The 12,762-nt window shown below is 28.3% G+C and overlaps 1 protein-coding gene across 1 annotated transcript; it reads right to left on the bottom strand.

The window, feature by feature from the left end:
* Positions 1-8,091: 8,091 nt before the first annotated feature.
* Positions 8,092-10,965, bottom strand: LOC101507657 (probable indole-3-acetic acid-amido synthetase GH3.1). Its single transcript, XM_004490268.4, has 3 exons — positions 10,436-10,965; positions 10,146-10,247; positions 8,092-9,771 (listed from the first exon to the last, which is right to left on the bottom strand). Exons 1-3 carry the CDS (start codon positions 10,753-10,755, stop codon positions 8,388-8,390), a joined length of 1,806 nt encoding a protein of 601 aa, XP_004490325.1. The 5' UTR covers positions 10,756-10,965; the 3' UTR covers positions 8,092-8,387.
* Between the last annotated feature and the right edge of the window lie 1,797 nt (positions 10,966-12,762).

The raw sequence follows: 12,762 nt of genomic DNA, 5'->3' as shown, positions 1-12,762 counted from the left end.
ATCAAAACGTGTAAGGTTTTTGGGCATTCCATAGATAATTGTCGAAAAAATTCTAATGATTACAGAATAGCTCAATTGATGGAAAATGTTGCAGTGGTAAAGAAGTTGGTTAAGAAGTATATCTCGAAAAACATTGAAGTTCTGAAAAAGTCTCAATTGAAGGTACAAACAAACAAAGTCATCGTATTATTTACTCATTTTATTGATCAATCCTCAACATTGAATTAAGAGGTAACACAATATTCAAGAATTGTCTCCCTTTGATCATTTTTTTTTAAAAGAATCGAGTCGAAGCATCTGATTCGGATTCAATCAAAGAAGCGGTAGCATATTCGCTTCCTTCGAAAGAAGATGATGTCAAGTTATGGCAAGAAACAAATGTAATTTACGAGGTCTTTGGATTCAACTTATCAAACTCAGAAAATATAGAACAACAAAAAGAATATCTTCATTATCCTAATATGCGTATTATTGGTTTTTTGAGTGATACAGTGATAAAGGAGAATGTTGTCCAAAATAATCAAATTCATTCGGAAGTAAATTTATATTCAAGAGATTTGGTGGAAGATATGACATCCAAATGTTATTATCAATTATGACAATATACATCTCATGATTGCTCATAATTTGAGGGTTTTGTATTAGACAAATTCAATATTAGTTTTGCTCTATATTATTTTTGTTGTGGTACATGAACATTGGCAGTCTTTATTTTATAATTTTTTTTTCCTAATAAGTGTTTATATATAGTTCTTAATTTTGCAAACTCTTGTGACCTTCTTTATTTGTGAATAAAACATCAACTTTAAGTGTATCGACCAATGTTAGTTTACATGATAAATTTTTTTCAATTACTCTCATGAGTAAGAAAAAATAATATTTAAAAATAAATTTGGTAGAATTTTGAATCATAGTTAAACCAAATTTGTGTTCTTTTTGCCCTTAATACAAACAGTTATATATTTATAAAGTTCATGTAGTTTAGGTTGCCAATTTCATTTGTTAATATATTGGGTTAAATACATGAAACAACAAACACATGAATTGAACCCTCCCCTGCAAGTTTAATAATAAATGTCATTATAAAGTTCTAAAATTCTTAAACATCAAAAGTTCTAAATGATACATGTACAAAAAATAGCCCACAAGAGAATTGCAAGAGCAGAGGCCATAGCAACCATTGAATAATAGCCACAAAACCTTCCAAACCCTGAATTAATGTTGGATGCGACAAATGCATTGGTTGCACCTGAGAATGCAAAGATTATGCAAATCAAGAAGGCATGGAATGTTGTTGGGCGACCCTTGAAGATTACGGCAGGAACTGGGTTTTTGTCAATGTACTCATAAGGAACTAGAATGAGAATGTTGATCGATGTAAAACAGAGACCTAATACACACTCTAGAATGGTGTAGTGTGGAATTTGATTATTGGTATTCTCTTGGAAAGTCATTGTGGTTATTTATCAGTTAAATCATATTTGGATGTAGGAGATGTGGTGAAATTTATATAGTTGTGAGAATTTTTTAATTCTATTCAGTACTTTCAGTTAACCAATTAGTTCGTGGAAACTTGAATGATGCTTCTTGGAAACACGTGGAATGTTTTGAAAAATGCAAGGTAAAATGTGGTAGATTTTGTGTGTCTCTTTCCAGCCAAGTTTCCACGAAACATGAAGCCAAAGAAATATCAAAAGTAACAGAAAACGTACCGTGTCAAACCCAAAAGGAATTGAATAAAAAAATACTCCAAAAGGTACAGAGCGTGAAGGAGGGTCGTGGACTTAAAGCTTTATAAGTTTATATATTAGTAAAAAAAGTTATTTATATTTAAAATTTAATGGTTATTCATTCCGGTGTAAAACTCAATCACAGCTTTTATTTTACAGTATAATTCAATTTTATAACCGTTTTTTAAAAATAATCACCACATTTTTTAATCTATTTTATTTTAACGTCTATGTAAAAATTAATTTAAGAACACACAATTTGGTATTATTATTGACCAATTTAGTATATATCATTTTGTGTTAAATTAAAGTGTGTTATTTAACAATAATTGTGTATGTATATGTTTTGATGATAATTGATGAAGTGGTGATGATGTATAACCAAATTCAAATCCTATTATGATTAGATTAATCAATTAGTGTTATAAGATTTTTGTACAGAAAAATTAAATTAATAAATTTCATTCATACTAGAATAAAAATAGTACAAATTAATATAATCACCAAGAAAATAAAAAAACAAATCAACGATGCACATAAAAATTATAGAAGTCAATAAAAATAACTAAATTAAAATTTTAATTCTAACAACTAAACTATCGTACTAACAAAATGAATCATTTGTCTCTATGAACATCGCAGCATAATAGGAAACAAAAAACACTTCACAACAATAACGAACAAACCAACGTTGCACTCAAACGACGAAATCATAAATAAAACCAAAAAAAAAAAACTAAATCTGTGTGAAAATCCACTTATTTAAATAAAAATGAGAGAATAAAATAACTTAGGTTGATTCAAAACCAAAAAATTGTCCTAAACGATCTCTCTATTAGAAGATGAGGAAGAAATAACTTAGGCCCCGTTCGGGTAATTTTTGGTTTTCTATTTTGAAATTTTTAAAAACTAAAACCAATTTCATATTTGAGTTTTCAAATCTTAGTTGAGTTTTAATTTTTATTGTATTTGAATTGAATCACTCTTTTTTACTTTATTTTATTATAAATTCACAAAATATATAAATATATTAACACATAATAATAATTAAAAATGAAAATAAAATAAAATCAAAAATAAAAAATTTAATTATTTTAAAATAATTTTAATAATAGTTGTGAAAAATGACTAGCGTAGTAGTGATCGGTCGTCAAAGACGGAAGAAGTGTAAAAAGGATAATTAATAGTTGGAGGTGGTGGTCGGAGTGTGATCGATATATAGTGGTGTATGGTGGTGGGATATCGTGGCTGGAAGTGATTGATCGGTGGTGTGTGTCGAGGGTGATAGTGTTAGTTGGAGATGGTTGCACTTGTTAGATCAGTTGGGTAGACCGTTGGTGGTGGTGGTCGGAGGCGAGTGGTCATTGATGATGGAGGTGGTCGGTGATGGTGCGGTTGTTGAGATGGTAATTAGTGGTGGTGGTCGGGTAGTTGGAGTGATATTTATTTCTAATGATAATGATATGTTAATTTAAAAACAAAAACAAGAATTAGAAAACATATTATTTTGAATTTTTAGAAAAACCTATTCTAAAAATAAGTAAAAAATCAACTCAATCTTATTTTATCCTAATATATTTTGATTTCAAAATTGACTTTTGAAACCTAAAACTAGAAACTCACAACCCAAATGAACCCTTAGATTTTCTTTTAGAGAGGAAGCAACGGAGGAAATTAATTAGTTGTTATAAGTTAATTGATTGGTAATGCTTATAATGATAAAAATATAATAGTTAGATCAGAAAATCATAAAATTAACCTTGGAAATCATTTTTGGAATTTATGGTCTTAATAACCAATTAATTGGTGTATTAATGGATAAGTTAGAATTCAAAAGTTAGTTAAACTAGGTTTAATTGATAAGATAACTTAATTAATTGAATAATAGAACACAGTTAAAAATAAAAGGATTATTAAGTAAAAATGTTATATTAAGAAAATTATAGTTAATTAAGTAAAGTAATGATAATTAATTACTACTTCATCCCTATATATAAGACTCTTAGATTAAAGAGGAATTAAGAAAGTTAATTTCAGTATTTAATAATTTAAATTGTTTTACTAATTTACTCTTGAAGAGGAAAAATTAATTAATTTTTTATTGTAGTATTTATTATAAATTACATAAAATTATGTAACATAATTATGTGTAAGTTATTAAAGAAATAATTAATGTAGTTGAAAAATTAAAATAAATTTTATAAAAATGGATGAAAAAAATCTCAAAAGAGTTCTTTACAGAGAGGGGTGGTATTAATTAGAGAATTAATGGTTAGTTATAATGAAAATAGAAAATAAAAGATAACCAAGGCTAGAATGTAAGTTAAAATTTTAATGAGATGAATATTATTAGATATTAGATGATTATAAATAATTAAATAATAGTTTTTTTAATTCTAATTTAACGGATAAATTCTAATATTATTATATTAGGTGTAATGCTTAATTACGTGGTATAACAATTGAGGTACGTGGTATAACAATTGAGGTACCAATCAGCAAATAAATTATATTATAGAAGAGAATACGATATTATAATAAATAATGAATTGTTCATAAAAAATAATGTTATGAAATTTTTAAAATAAATTTTTACAACTGAAAATTTTAGATAATCAAAATATTCAAAACTGGACATTTACTAACTAATTCCAAAATAAAATATGATGTACACACTATGTCTATTTATTTTTAATCTACTAACTTAATTTAAGGAAATTATTTTTCTCAAAGAAGACAAGATTTCTCAGCTCTCGACGATCTTAGTATTTGAAAACAACACTTTTAATAAGTTACTAAATCTCAGTGAATAATACACATAATTTTAAAATAAACATTATTTTCAACTGCGCGGTAATCGAAAAAATCGATCATGACACATGCGTTCTTCCAAAAACATCTTTAGAAAATATATATAATATAACTAAGATTTTTCTATAATAACCAAATACTTCCAATAATTAATAAAAAAAAAGTCATCAAATAATTAACAATAATTCACATCTATAATAATCAAATGAACACATTTATTCTGCAAAAAATCAATCAATCAATTCAATGGTGTCTCATGATGTACTACTTCCGCGAAGTCAGTATTATATCATCATGTAGATCACCATATAGTGTAGGGTACAAGAGTCATCAATGTGAAATTTAAAATTCATCTATATGGAGCAATAGCGCTGGGTAAATAATTGTGGGGTACAAGACTCATCTATATCGAGTATAAGTTCATCTCAAACACATACAATAAAAATAATTATTTTTTTTTAACAATCATCTTTGTTAAATTATATTTACAATATAATATGTCATTTGAATATATAATAACATCAATAATTCAAAATTACATAATAAAACAATATAGTAAGGAATACATATTTAAACAATCATAAAAAAACATAAATTCAACAAGTAAATAAATCAATTCATAATCTATTATTGTAGTTAACAAAATCTCAATTTTAATAGAGTTAGATTTTCGATAAAATATATTTTTATAAAAAAATACCATTCAAAATATTTAACTTTTTTTCCATCTCAAATTCTTAGAAAAATAAATGTATAATAAAAATTTAAAGGTGTAATTATTCACCTTTTGAAGTGTTTTTTAATAAAAAAATTTGTATATATAATAACTATCGACCACTGTTTCAACTGCAATCGGTACTTTTTTTCTTCTTTATTTTAGAATAGTTCTCTCTTTTTGTGTTTTTAAACGGAATGAGTTTCTTGCCAACGTAGTCATTGGTTTTAAAAAAGCAACATATATGTCTTGATTTTTGTTGTTATGATTACCTATATATATGGCAACCATCACCACATAAATTATATGTTTTGTTTACTTCTGTAACGGTAACATGCAGATCCTAAGTTAGAATCGCATAATTGATTCCAAGCCTGATAGGATCCTCTTTTGAGGTCAAACAGGAGGATAATTGGTTTTATTACATATCTTGCACATTCAAATAATAATAATAATAATAATAATAATAATAATAATAATAATAATAATAATAATAATAATAATAATAATAATAATAATAATAATAATAATAATAATAATAATAATAATAATATAATAATTTATAATTTATATCATTTTAAATTTTTAAATTTTAATTGTTTCTAATTTTTAATTTTAAGATGTTACATTAGACATCATTATATAAGTTAAAATTCATTAATAGTATTTACCATTTCATATGTATATAAAATAAAGTTAAATAATAGTTTAATTATAGTAATAATAGTTATAATTAGTATAATAATTAATTAGAAATAATTGTTAGACGAAGAAAGTATTAATTAGAATAATTAATAATGTTATAGTTACTATGATTTGTGTGTGTGTCTGTATAGTTACTATTACTATGATTTTAAGGAAGGTTGTTCATGTTACATAAATATATTGTTGTATCAAAGATAAAAATTAAAGCAACTATTTATTTAAATCCTTGTTCAACTAGTAAAATGTAGATATTATTATATTGGATATTATGTTTCGGATTCGAATATGAGATATTGTAATTGTGTTTATGAATTTCTAATAGTATTTATCATTTCGTCTACAAATAAATAAAAATTTAAAATCATGATGAATGTTAATTGGTTCTAGCACGTTGAATTGCATATACAAGTTGAGTGTTGTTAGAATGTGAATGTTGATTATGAATGTATGTCTCGTGTGTCATGTGTGATTTTTGAGTTCATATTTGGGATTGTTTAGTTCATACAGTGAGAAATATTTGGGATTGTTTAGTTCATACAGTGGAAAATATTTTGGGGTTTGTTTTGTGATAGAGCCAATGCTCGACGATCAAGGAGACCTTAAGGGTATTGTTAATATGAAGTCTTCTGTGGAGTAGAAGATAGTTTTTCTATCTATATCAATCCAAAATTAGTTGGAACTATATCTTGGAGTTGATGTTGATTAAGCTGTATTGCATTCTAAATAATAACTACATTAGATCGTGTTATTAGGAGTATTGAGAAGGAGGTAAGTGGTTCGATCTTTCTACTAAAGACCTACAATCCTTATTATTAAATGACATCAAAATCTGAACAAGTGACATGGGGTTCAAAGTAGAATTGTTAATAATATGTTTAACTATCATACTCTTTAGAAGATCATATCAAATTGCATTTTATAAAGTTAATGAGTTTTAATAATTTGCAAGATTTGTCTGCTATTTTATGTTAAGTCCTTCTTTTAGGCAGAGGGTGTCCCATTAAATGCTATTTGAATCCTTGAAATGATGTTATTATAGTGTATTAAAATAAAAAATCTCTAAATTTTGTCATTTCGGTTAAAAATGATTTTTTGTTTTAGCAAATTTGGTTTTTAATTATATTTTTTATTTATCAATTTGATCTATAAATTTACTAATAAAAAACATATTAAATGATGTTTTTGAAATTTTAATACATTAACGATTATAATGATATTATCTCATATATTTAACGATCAAAATGATTGTTTTCTCAATTTAAAATTTATTAACTATAACTAAATTTATTTTTTATTAGATTAAAAAGTTAATTTCTACAAGATAAATTAAATACAAATTAAAGGAATTATAACTTCTAAAAGATAAGTTTTACACGAGAATATTTTGAGAATAAATAAAAAAGAAGCAACTCTTAAATTTACTAAAAACAGGGAGTGAAAATAGCAACTAATTAATAATAGTCTGTCAAGCCCAACACTTGCACACGGGGGTTTTGAATGAACTACAATTGGGCCCAACTGTTCCCCAACCAAATGGAGCAAACAGTTGTAGAAAAAATATTTCAACAATAAATACTGCTTATGTCCTTAAATATAAAGTTATTTATAATAAATTATGTAAATTAAGAAAGGTTGTTGAGAAATTAAATTTGTTGACATTTTAGGGGAGATAATTAGCTAATATTTTTATTGGAGTATTTATTTGTATCAATTTTTTTACCAACAAAGAGATAATGAGACAAAGTATAAAGGAGATTGACGGTTAAAACTAATAATTGATCCGGTAATATATGAATAAATAGACCTATATAGGAGAGTTACGTAATCTCCAACAATTGTATTATACTAAGTCTATTCTTAAATATAAGATTCTATTGAGATTTTTCTTTATCTTTTTTAAACTACCTCCAATCAATTTTTCAACATCATTAACTATTTTCTTACTAATTTATTTTTAACTATACTACATCTTTTTTTACATTCTAGAATAAATATTAATCATAAATTAATTATCTCATTAAAGATATACTAGTAAAAATCTTATATGTAAAGATGAAAGTAATAATTCATTAATTATATGATTATTTTTCTGTTATAACAATGTATCATTAAAGAGGAGCACAAGACATATTGAGCAACTTAATTTTGTTAAGAAATAATATCTTCCTTCACTTCATCGTGAAATGACCAATACAAACAAATTACATTAGACAAATTTACTAAATAGAGTTGCATCATTTGCACAAGTTAACTAATTAAACCAAAATGCATGATTAACCTAACAAAGAGACCTTCTATTCCATCGTCTCTTATCAGACTCTCTTCAAATACTCCTACACATTAAATTAACAAAGAGAACATATCAAAAGGAAAATAAAAAAAATCTACATCTACCAAATAAGCCCAAATGTCAAGTATTAATCTAATCATCTTCTCCTTTCAGGGGTCCAATGTGGCAAATCTTGGCTAAAGTGAACAGAGACAACTCTAGAGTCCAAGAGCTCCATTATAGGAGTAAAACTCACACACCTTGGTACCTTATATTGATTTATTGATGCACCTCTTGAGATTGCATAATCCATAAGCTCCTCAAAAGTTCCTTTCTTCACAACCCTTATTTCTAGTGGTCCAATCGAATGGTCAGCGACCCTACACTGCCTATAAACCGAGTTCAATGATTCCTCCATTTCCAGACAACATTGATTAAGCACCTCGTTACTCGGTGAGTTTGAAATGTCCTTGGTCAACAACTCCCAATATATCACATAGTGACCTGGTATTGTCTTTGTGTCTGCATAGCTCGTGTATTCGACCACACTCGTGTTGAACTCCACAAGCAACTTTGAAGCATTTTCCATAGCTCTCTGTAGCTCTGACTCGTCTGTTTTATCAGAGTCAATACTAAGCAACACGTTCTTTCGACGCACAAAGTGAAACTGAGGAGCAGAGTTATGAAACCCAGTTACTCGGAGAATATCACCAACATGGTAGCGGTACAATCCAGCATAGGTTGTGATCACAAGCTCATACTCTTTTCCTACTTCTACATCAGCAAGATCAACAAGTCTAGAACACGATTCACGAGTTAAACCGTGATAATTCGTTGATCTAGAGTTGTGTGGTAGGAACTCAAAGTAAGCCATGTTTGGCATAATGGTGTAGGAAACCTCAGAGGGCTTACACATAGGATTAAGGTTGAGTCCAAAATAGCACTCAGAGGAAGCGTACATAGTACATGCAAGAGGAAGACCACCACTGTAGTAGTTAAGTGTTGGAATGTATTGAGCCATAGCACCTGTGACAATAACGTCTAAGTATTTGGTGTTAGGCCAAATCTTAGTGATTATTCCTTCCCAATTATCCTTGGAGCATTCTTGAATCACGAAGGAAGCTAATTCAGGGTCTGGTTTAATGAACTTGTTCATGTGATTCTTTATCATTGGGTTGGTAATTCGGGAACTTAAAGTCCCGGTTCGAATGTCATGAGCTAGTTCGACCCAATTGAGTTGAAGGAAACGAATTGCACGAAGGAGACCAGAGGCAAAGACAGCACCAAGGCGAAGGACTTGGTTGCGCTCTATGAGTCCACAGAGCATCTGAGTATACATGCTTTGGAATGAATCGGGGCAAAGAATAGCTTCATTGGGGCTAGTGTAGACCATGTATGGGTCGTAGGGTCGGGTTTTAAAATGGTCACTCTTGTAGTAGCTAGTGAGAACTGGACGAGCCAATAATCCACTTGGTGTCTTTGTTTCAGACTTCACGAACAAAAAGTATAAGCCTTTTCCCTTGTCCAATCCCGGAACATATCTGATTCATTCAAAATAATTACTATCAATACTTTGTCAATTCAAATTAAATACTCTATAATTTGTTGTGCTGCATAAAAATGAAAATTATAAGGGTTCATTTATTCTATTTTCAATAGATATACCATGTAGAAACTTTTATTTATTTTTTTGATAGAATAAATATTTTAATTAAAATTAAATCTAAAAAATATACAATATTTGACTAAGAAAACAATTTGTATTATTTAAAAAAATTAGTTAAATGTTTGGTGAGTAAAAAAAGACAAGAAACATTAATTAAGCACATGGATAAGAATATGATAGCAACCATAAAAGACATAAAGTACTAATACTACTTTATGATAAGCTCAATTATTAGGAGGAGGAACTTACAGATTCATAACTGGCATTAGAAGGCTGTAAAGAAGTTGGCGACGATCCAACTCTTCCTTAATTGTTGGCATCAGTTTTCTTTCCCCAGCCGAAGTCCCAGAACTGTAGATTCCGATACACAACCAAAATTCAATTCAGTTCCAAATTTAGAAACAAAACAAAACTGAATCGAAAGTAAATGTATTTCATTTAAAAAGTGATTGTATATCAAATTCATTATTATTTTTTTAATATTTTAAAACAGAGTAATTAATAGAGAGAGAGGGGAAAAAAAAGACAAATTTATCTACCTTGTTAGGAATTCAGAGATGGGATGAGCAGAGAGAATTGGAGAGCGGTCACCATTGGCGATGCGCTGAATCTCAGGCTGAATATCTTCGTAAGTGATGACAGGAATCTTTGTTTTGAAAGTTTCACGGTCAATGGCGCCGTCAAGTTTGAAGCGTTTAAGGTACTCTGTTTCGGCGTTCCGGCTTAGAATCTCGGCCAACACCCTTTCTTGAACGGTGTCGGCATTTCGAGTCATTTCCTCGATGAATTGAAGTGCTTTTGCGTCTTTCTCACACGCTGGTGGACCTAATGGAGATGAAATTGTTGAGTCCACAGCCATCTTAATTATAGTTTAGTTCAAAGAAAATCTTTGAATTTTGAGGTATAATATAATTTAATTGAAGGTAAGTAAGGTTTTGTGGTTGTTAGTTAAGGAGAATTGAAGAGTGATTTAAAGAAAGGAAATGGAAGGATTGGAGAGAGTATCTGTAAAATTGAATTGCAAGAGGAGGTTTTAATCTAAGAAGAAAGGTTGAAGTGAGAAAGAAGAGTGCACGTTGGATAGTTTATATAGAAGAAAAAGTAGGGACACCTAAATAGTGTATATTATATCTAGAAACTAAAGCTATTACATGTCATCTAATTAGTAGGATCCATGTGGTACAAAGGAGACTAGTAAAAGTCTTTGTACTATGTGGACTGGTATCAACCATTTTAAACATTTATCAACGTTTTCAATTCTCAATTCTTCACGCTTCCTTTTCCTTTACATTACTTTTTCTTTTCTCTTCCTCTTTAAAGTGCGTATTTTTCTTCTTCAAAACCACGTATTAAGGGCTTTTACCCTTCACTCAATGCTTAGGTTGCAATTTAAAATCTTTAAGTTTTAATATGAATGATTAAATGTTACATGAATTAAATATAAAATATATAAAAGTGATAATTTATATATTTAATATCTTAAAAGTTATGATTAAAGGTGTAGTATCAAAATCTTTTATGGATTTTGAAATATTTGTCTCATTGTGAGACTCGTACATCCTCCTCAACAAATTGATCCTAGATATGAGAGACTTAAACTTTAAGAGAAGTTTCCTATATGGATTCAAGTGTGAGTATCCATATGCTTAAAAAATTTAGGTGAAAATGTAGCGTTAAAATCTTTTGTAAATCCTAAAATATTTGATCAATTATTAGACCATGTATCTGAGATTTTCTCAATATAAAATTCTTTTTTTCTTCTTTTAAAAAATTATTCAGTACGATTCAACAACAATTCTTAAACAAATTTGATGTTACTTAATTAGCTTAATATACACTAATATATAACTTATTGCAAGTATACTTTAAGAAAGAGAGAAATATTATCCAAACATATCTTTTAAATATGTGAATATTTTTTTTTTTGTGATTCATTGGAATTATTTTCTAAGAGATTTTAGTTTTTGTTTCTTTGTTTGGTTAATAATGATGGCCATTTATTCAACACTAGCAACTAAAAATTATACATGTCAAGTTAAACAATTTAAATTATTATTGCTCGATTAAAGAAAGAAACGAAAGAGACATTAGAAAGGACAAGGATTTTCAATCCCTTTTGTTTGCTTTATAAGTGCGTGTTAAAATATACCAATTATAAAAGGAAAAAGTGTTCTTTTAGGTAACCATCAATAAAAAAAATGTCGTTTGAGTGTATGTTGTACAACATGAAAATCTTTTTTTTTTCTTTTTCTTTTCTAGTATCCATTCTTTTGTAAAGCAAAATTATCCAATATCCATAACAAATAGATTGAGTTTAATTTTCATGCCAATCAATCATATTAAGTCTAAAAGTCATATTTAAACACTTTCACGTTGAAATGCGGACACTTTGGTTGATGATCTAAATAAATAGACTATGATTTTAATGAAGTTTTTATATAAGTGTAACATATATTACGAAGAAACTTCCCGTAAAGAGAAAAATGTTTGAAAGAAGAAACTTAGTTGACTGAAGCAACAATAACAAAAATGAGTTATGATGCAGAGTTGAACACGGTACTCAAGTGAGGAAAAGTAGCTAATAGAAAATACGTTTTCTCTTGTTTAGTAGTGAAAGTGAAACCTATGTTTTTTGTATTTGGAAGTATATGAATAAACAAAAAGCACAAAGAAAGTGGGGCAAATTAAAGAAGATAGAAAAGGGTTGAACACGATGATGTAGGGAACAATGGCTGAAGAAGAGGCAAAATAATGTGGGTGAGGGACCAAGGATGTCAACGAAGGAAACATAGAGGTGTTTTCGTTTGGGAGTAAATACGCGTCAGCCCAACCATCAAACCTAATTCTGGCCTCAATGTTGGGCGTC

This window comes from Cicer arietinum, chromosome 2 (genome assembly GCF_000331145.2).
Source record: "Cicer arietinum cultivar CDC Frontier isolate Library 1 chromosome 2, Cicar.CDCFrontier_v2.0, whole genome shotgun sequence".
Classification (NCBI taxonomy): domain Eukaryota; kingdom Viridiplantae; phylum Streptophyta; class Magnoliopsida; order Fabales; family Fabaceae; genus Cicer; species Cicer arietinum.
This window is presented reverse-complemented; position numbering and strand designations above follow the sequence as displayed.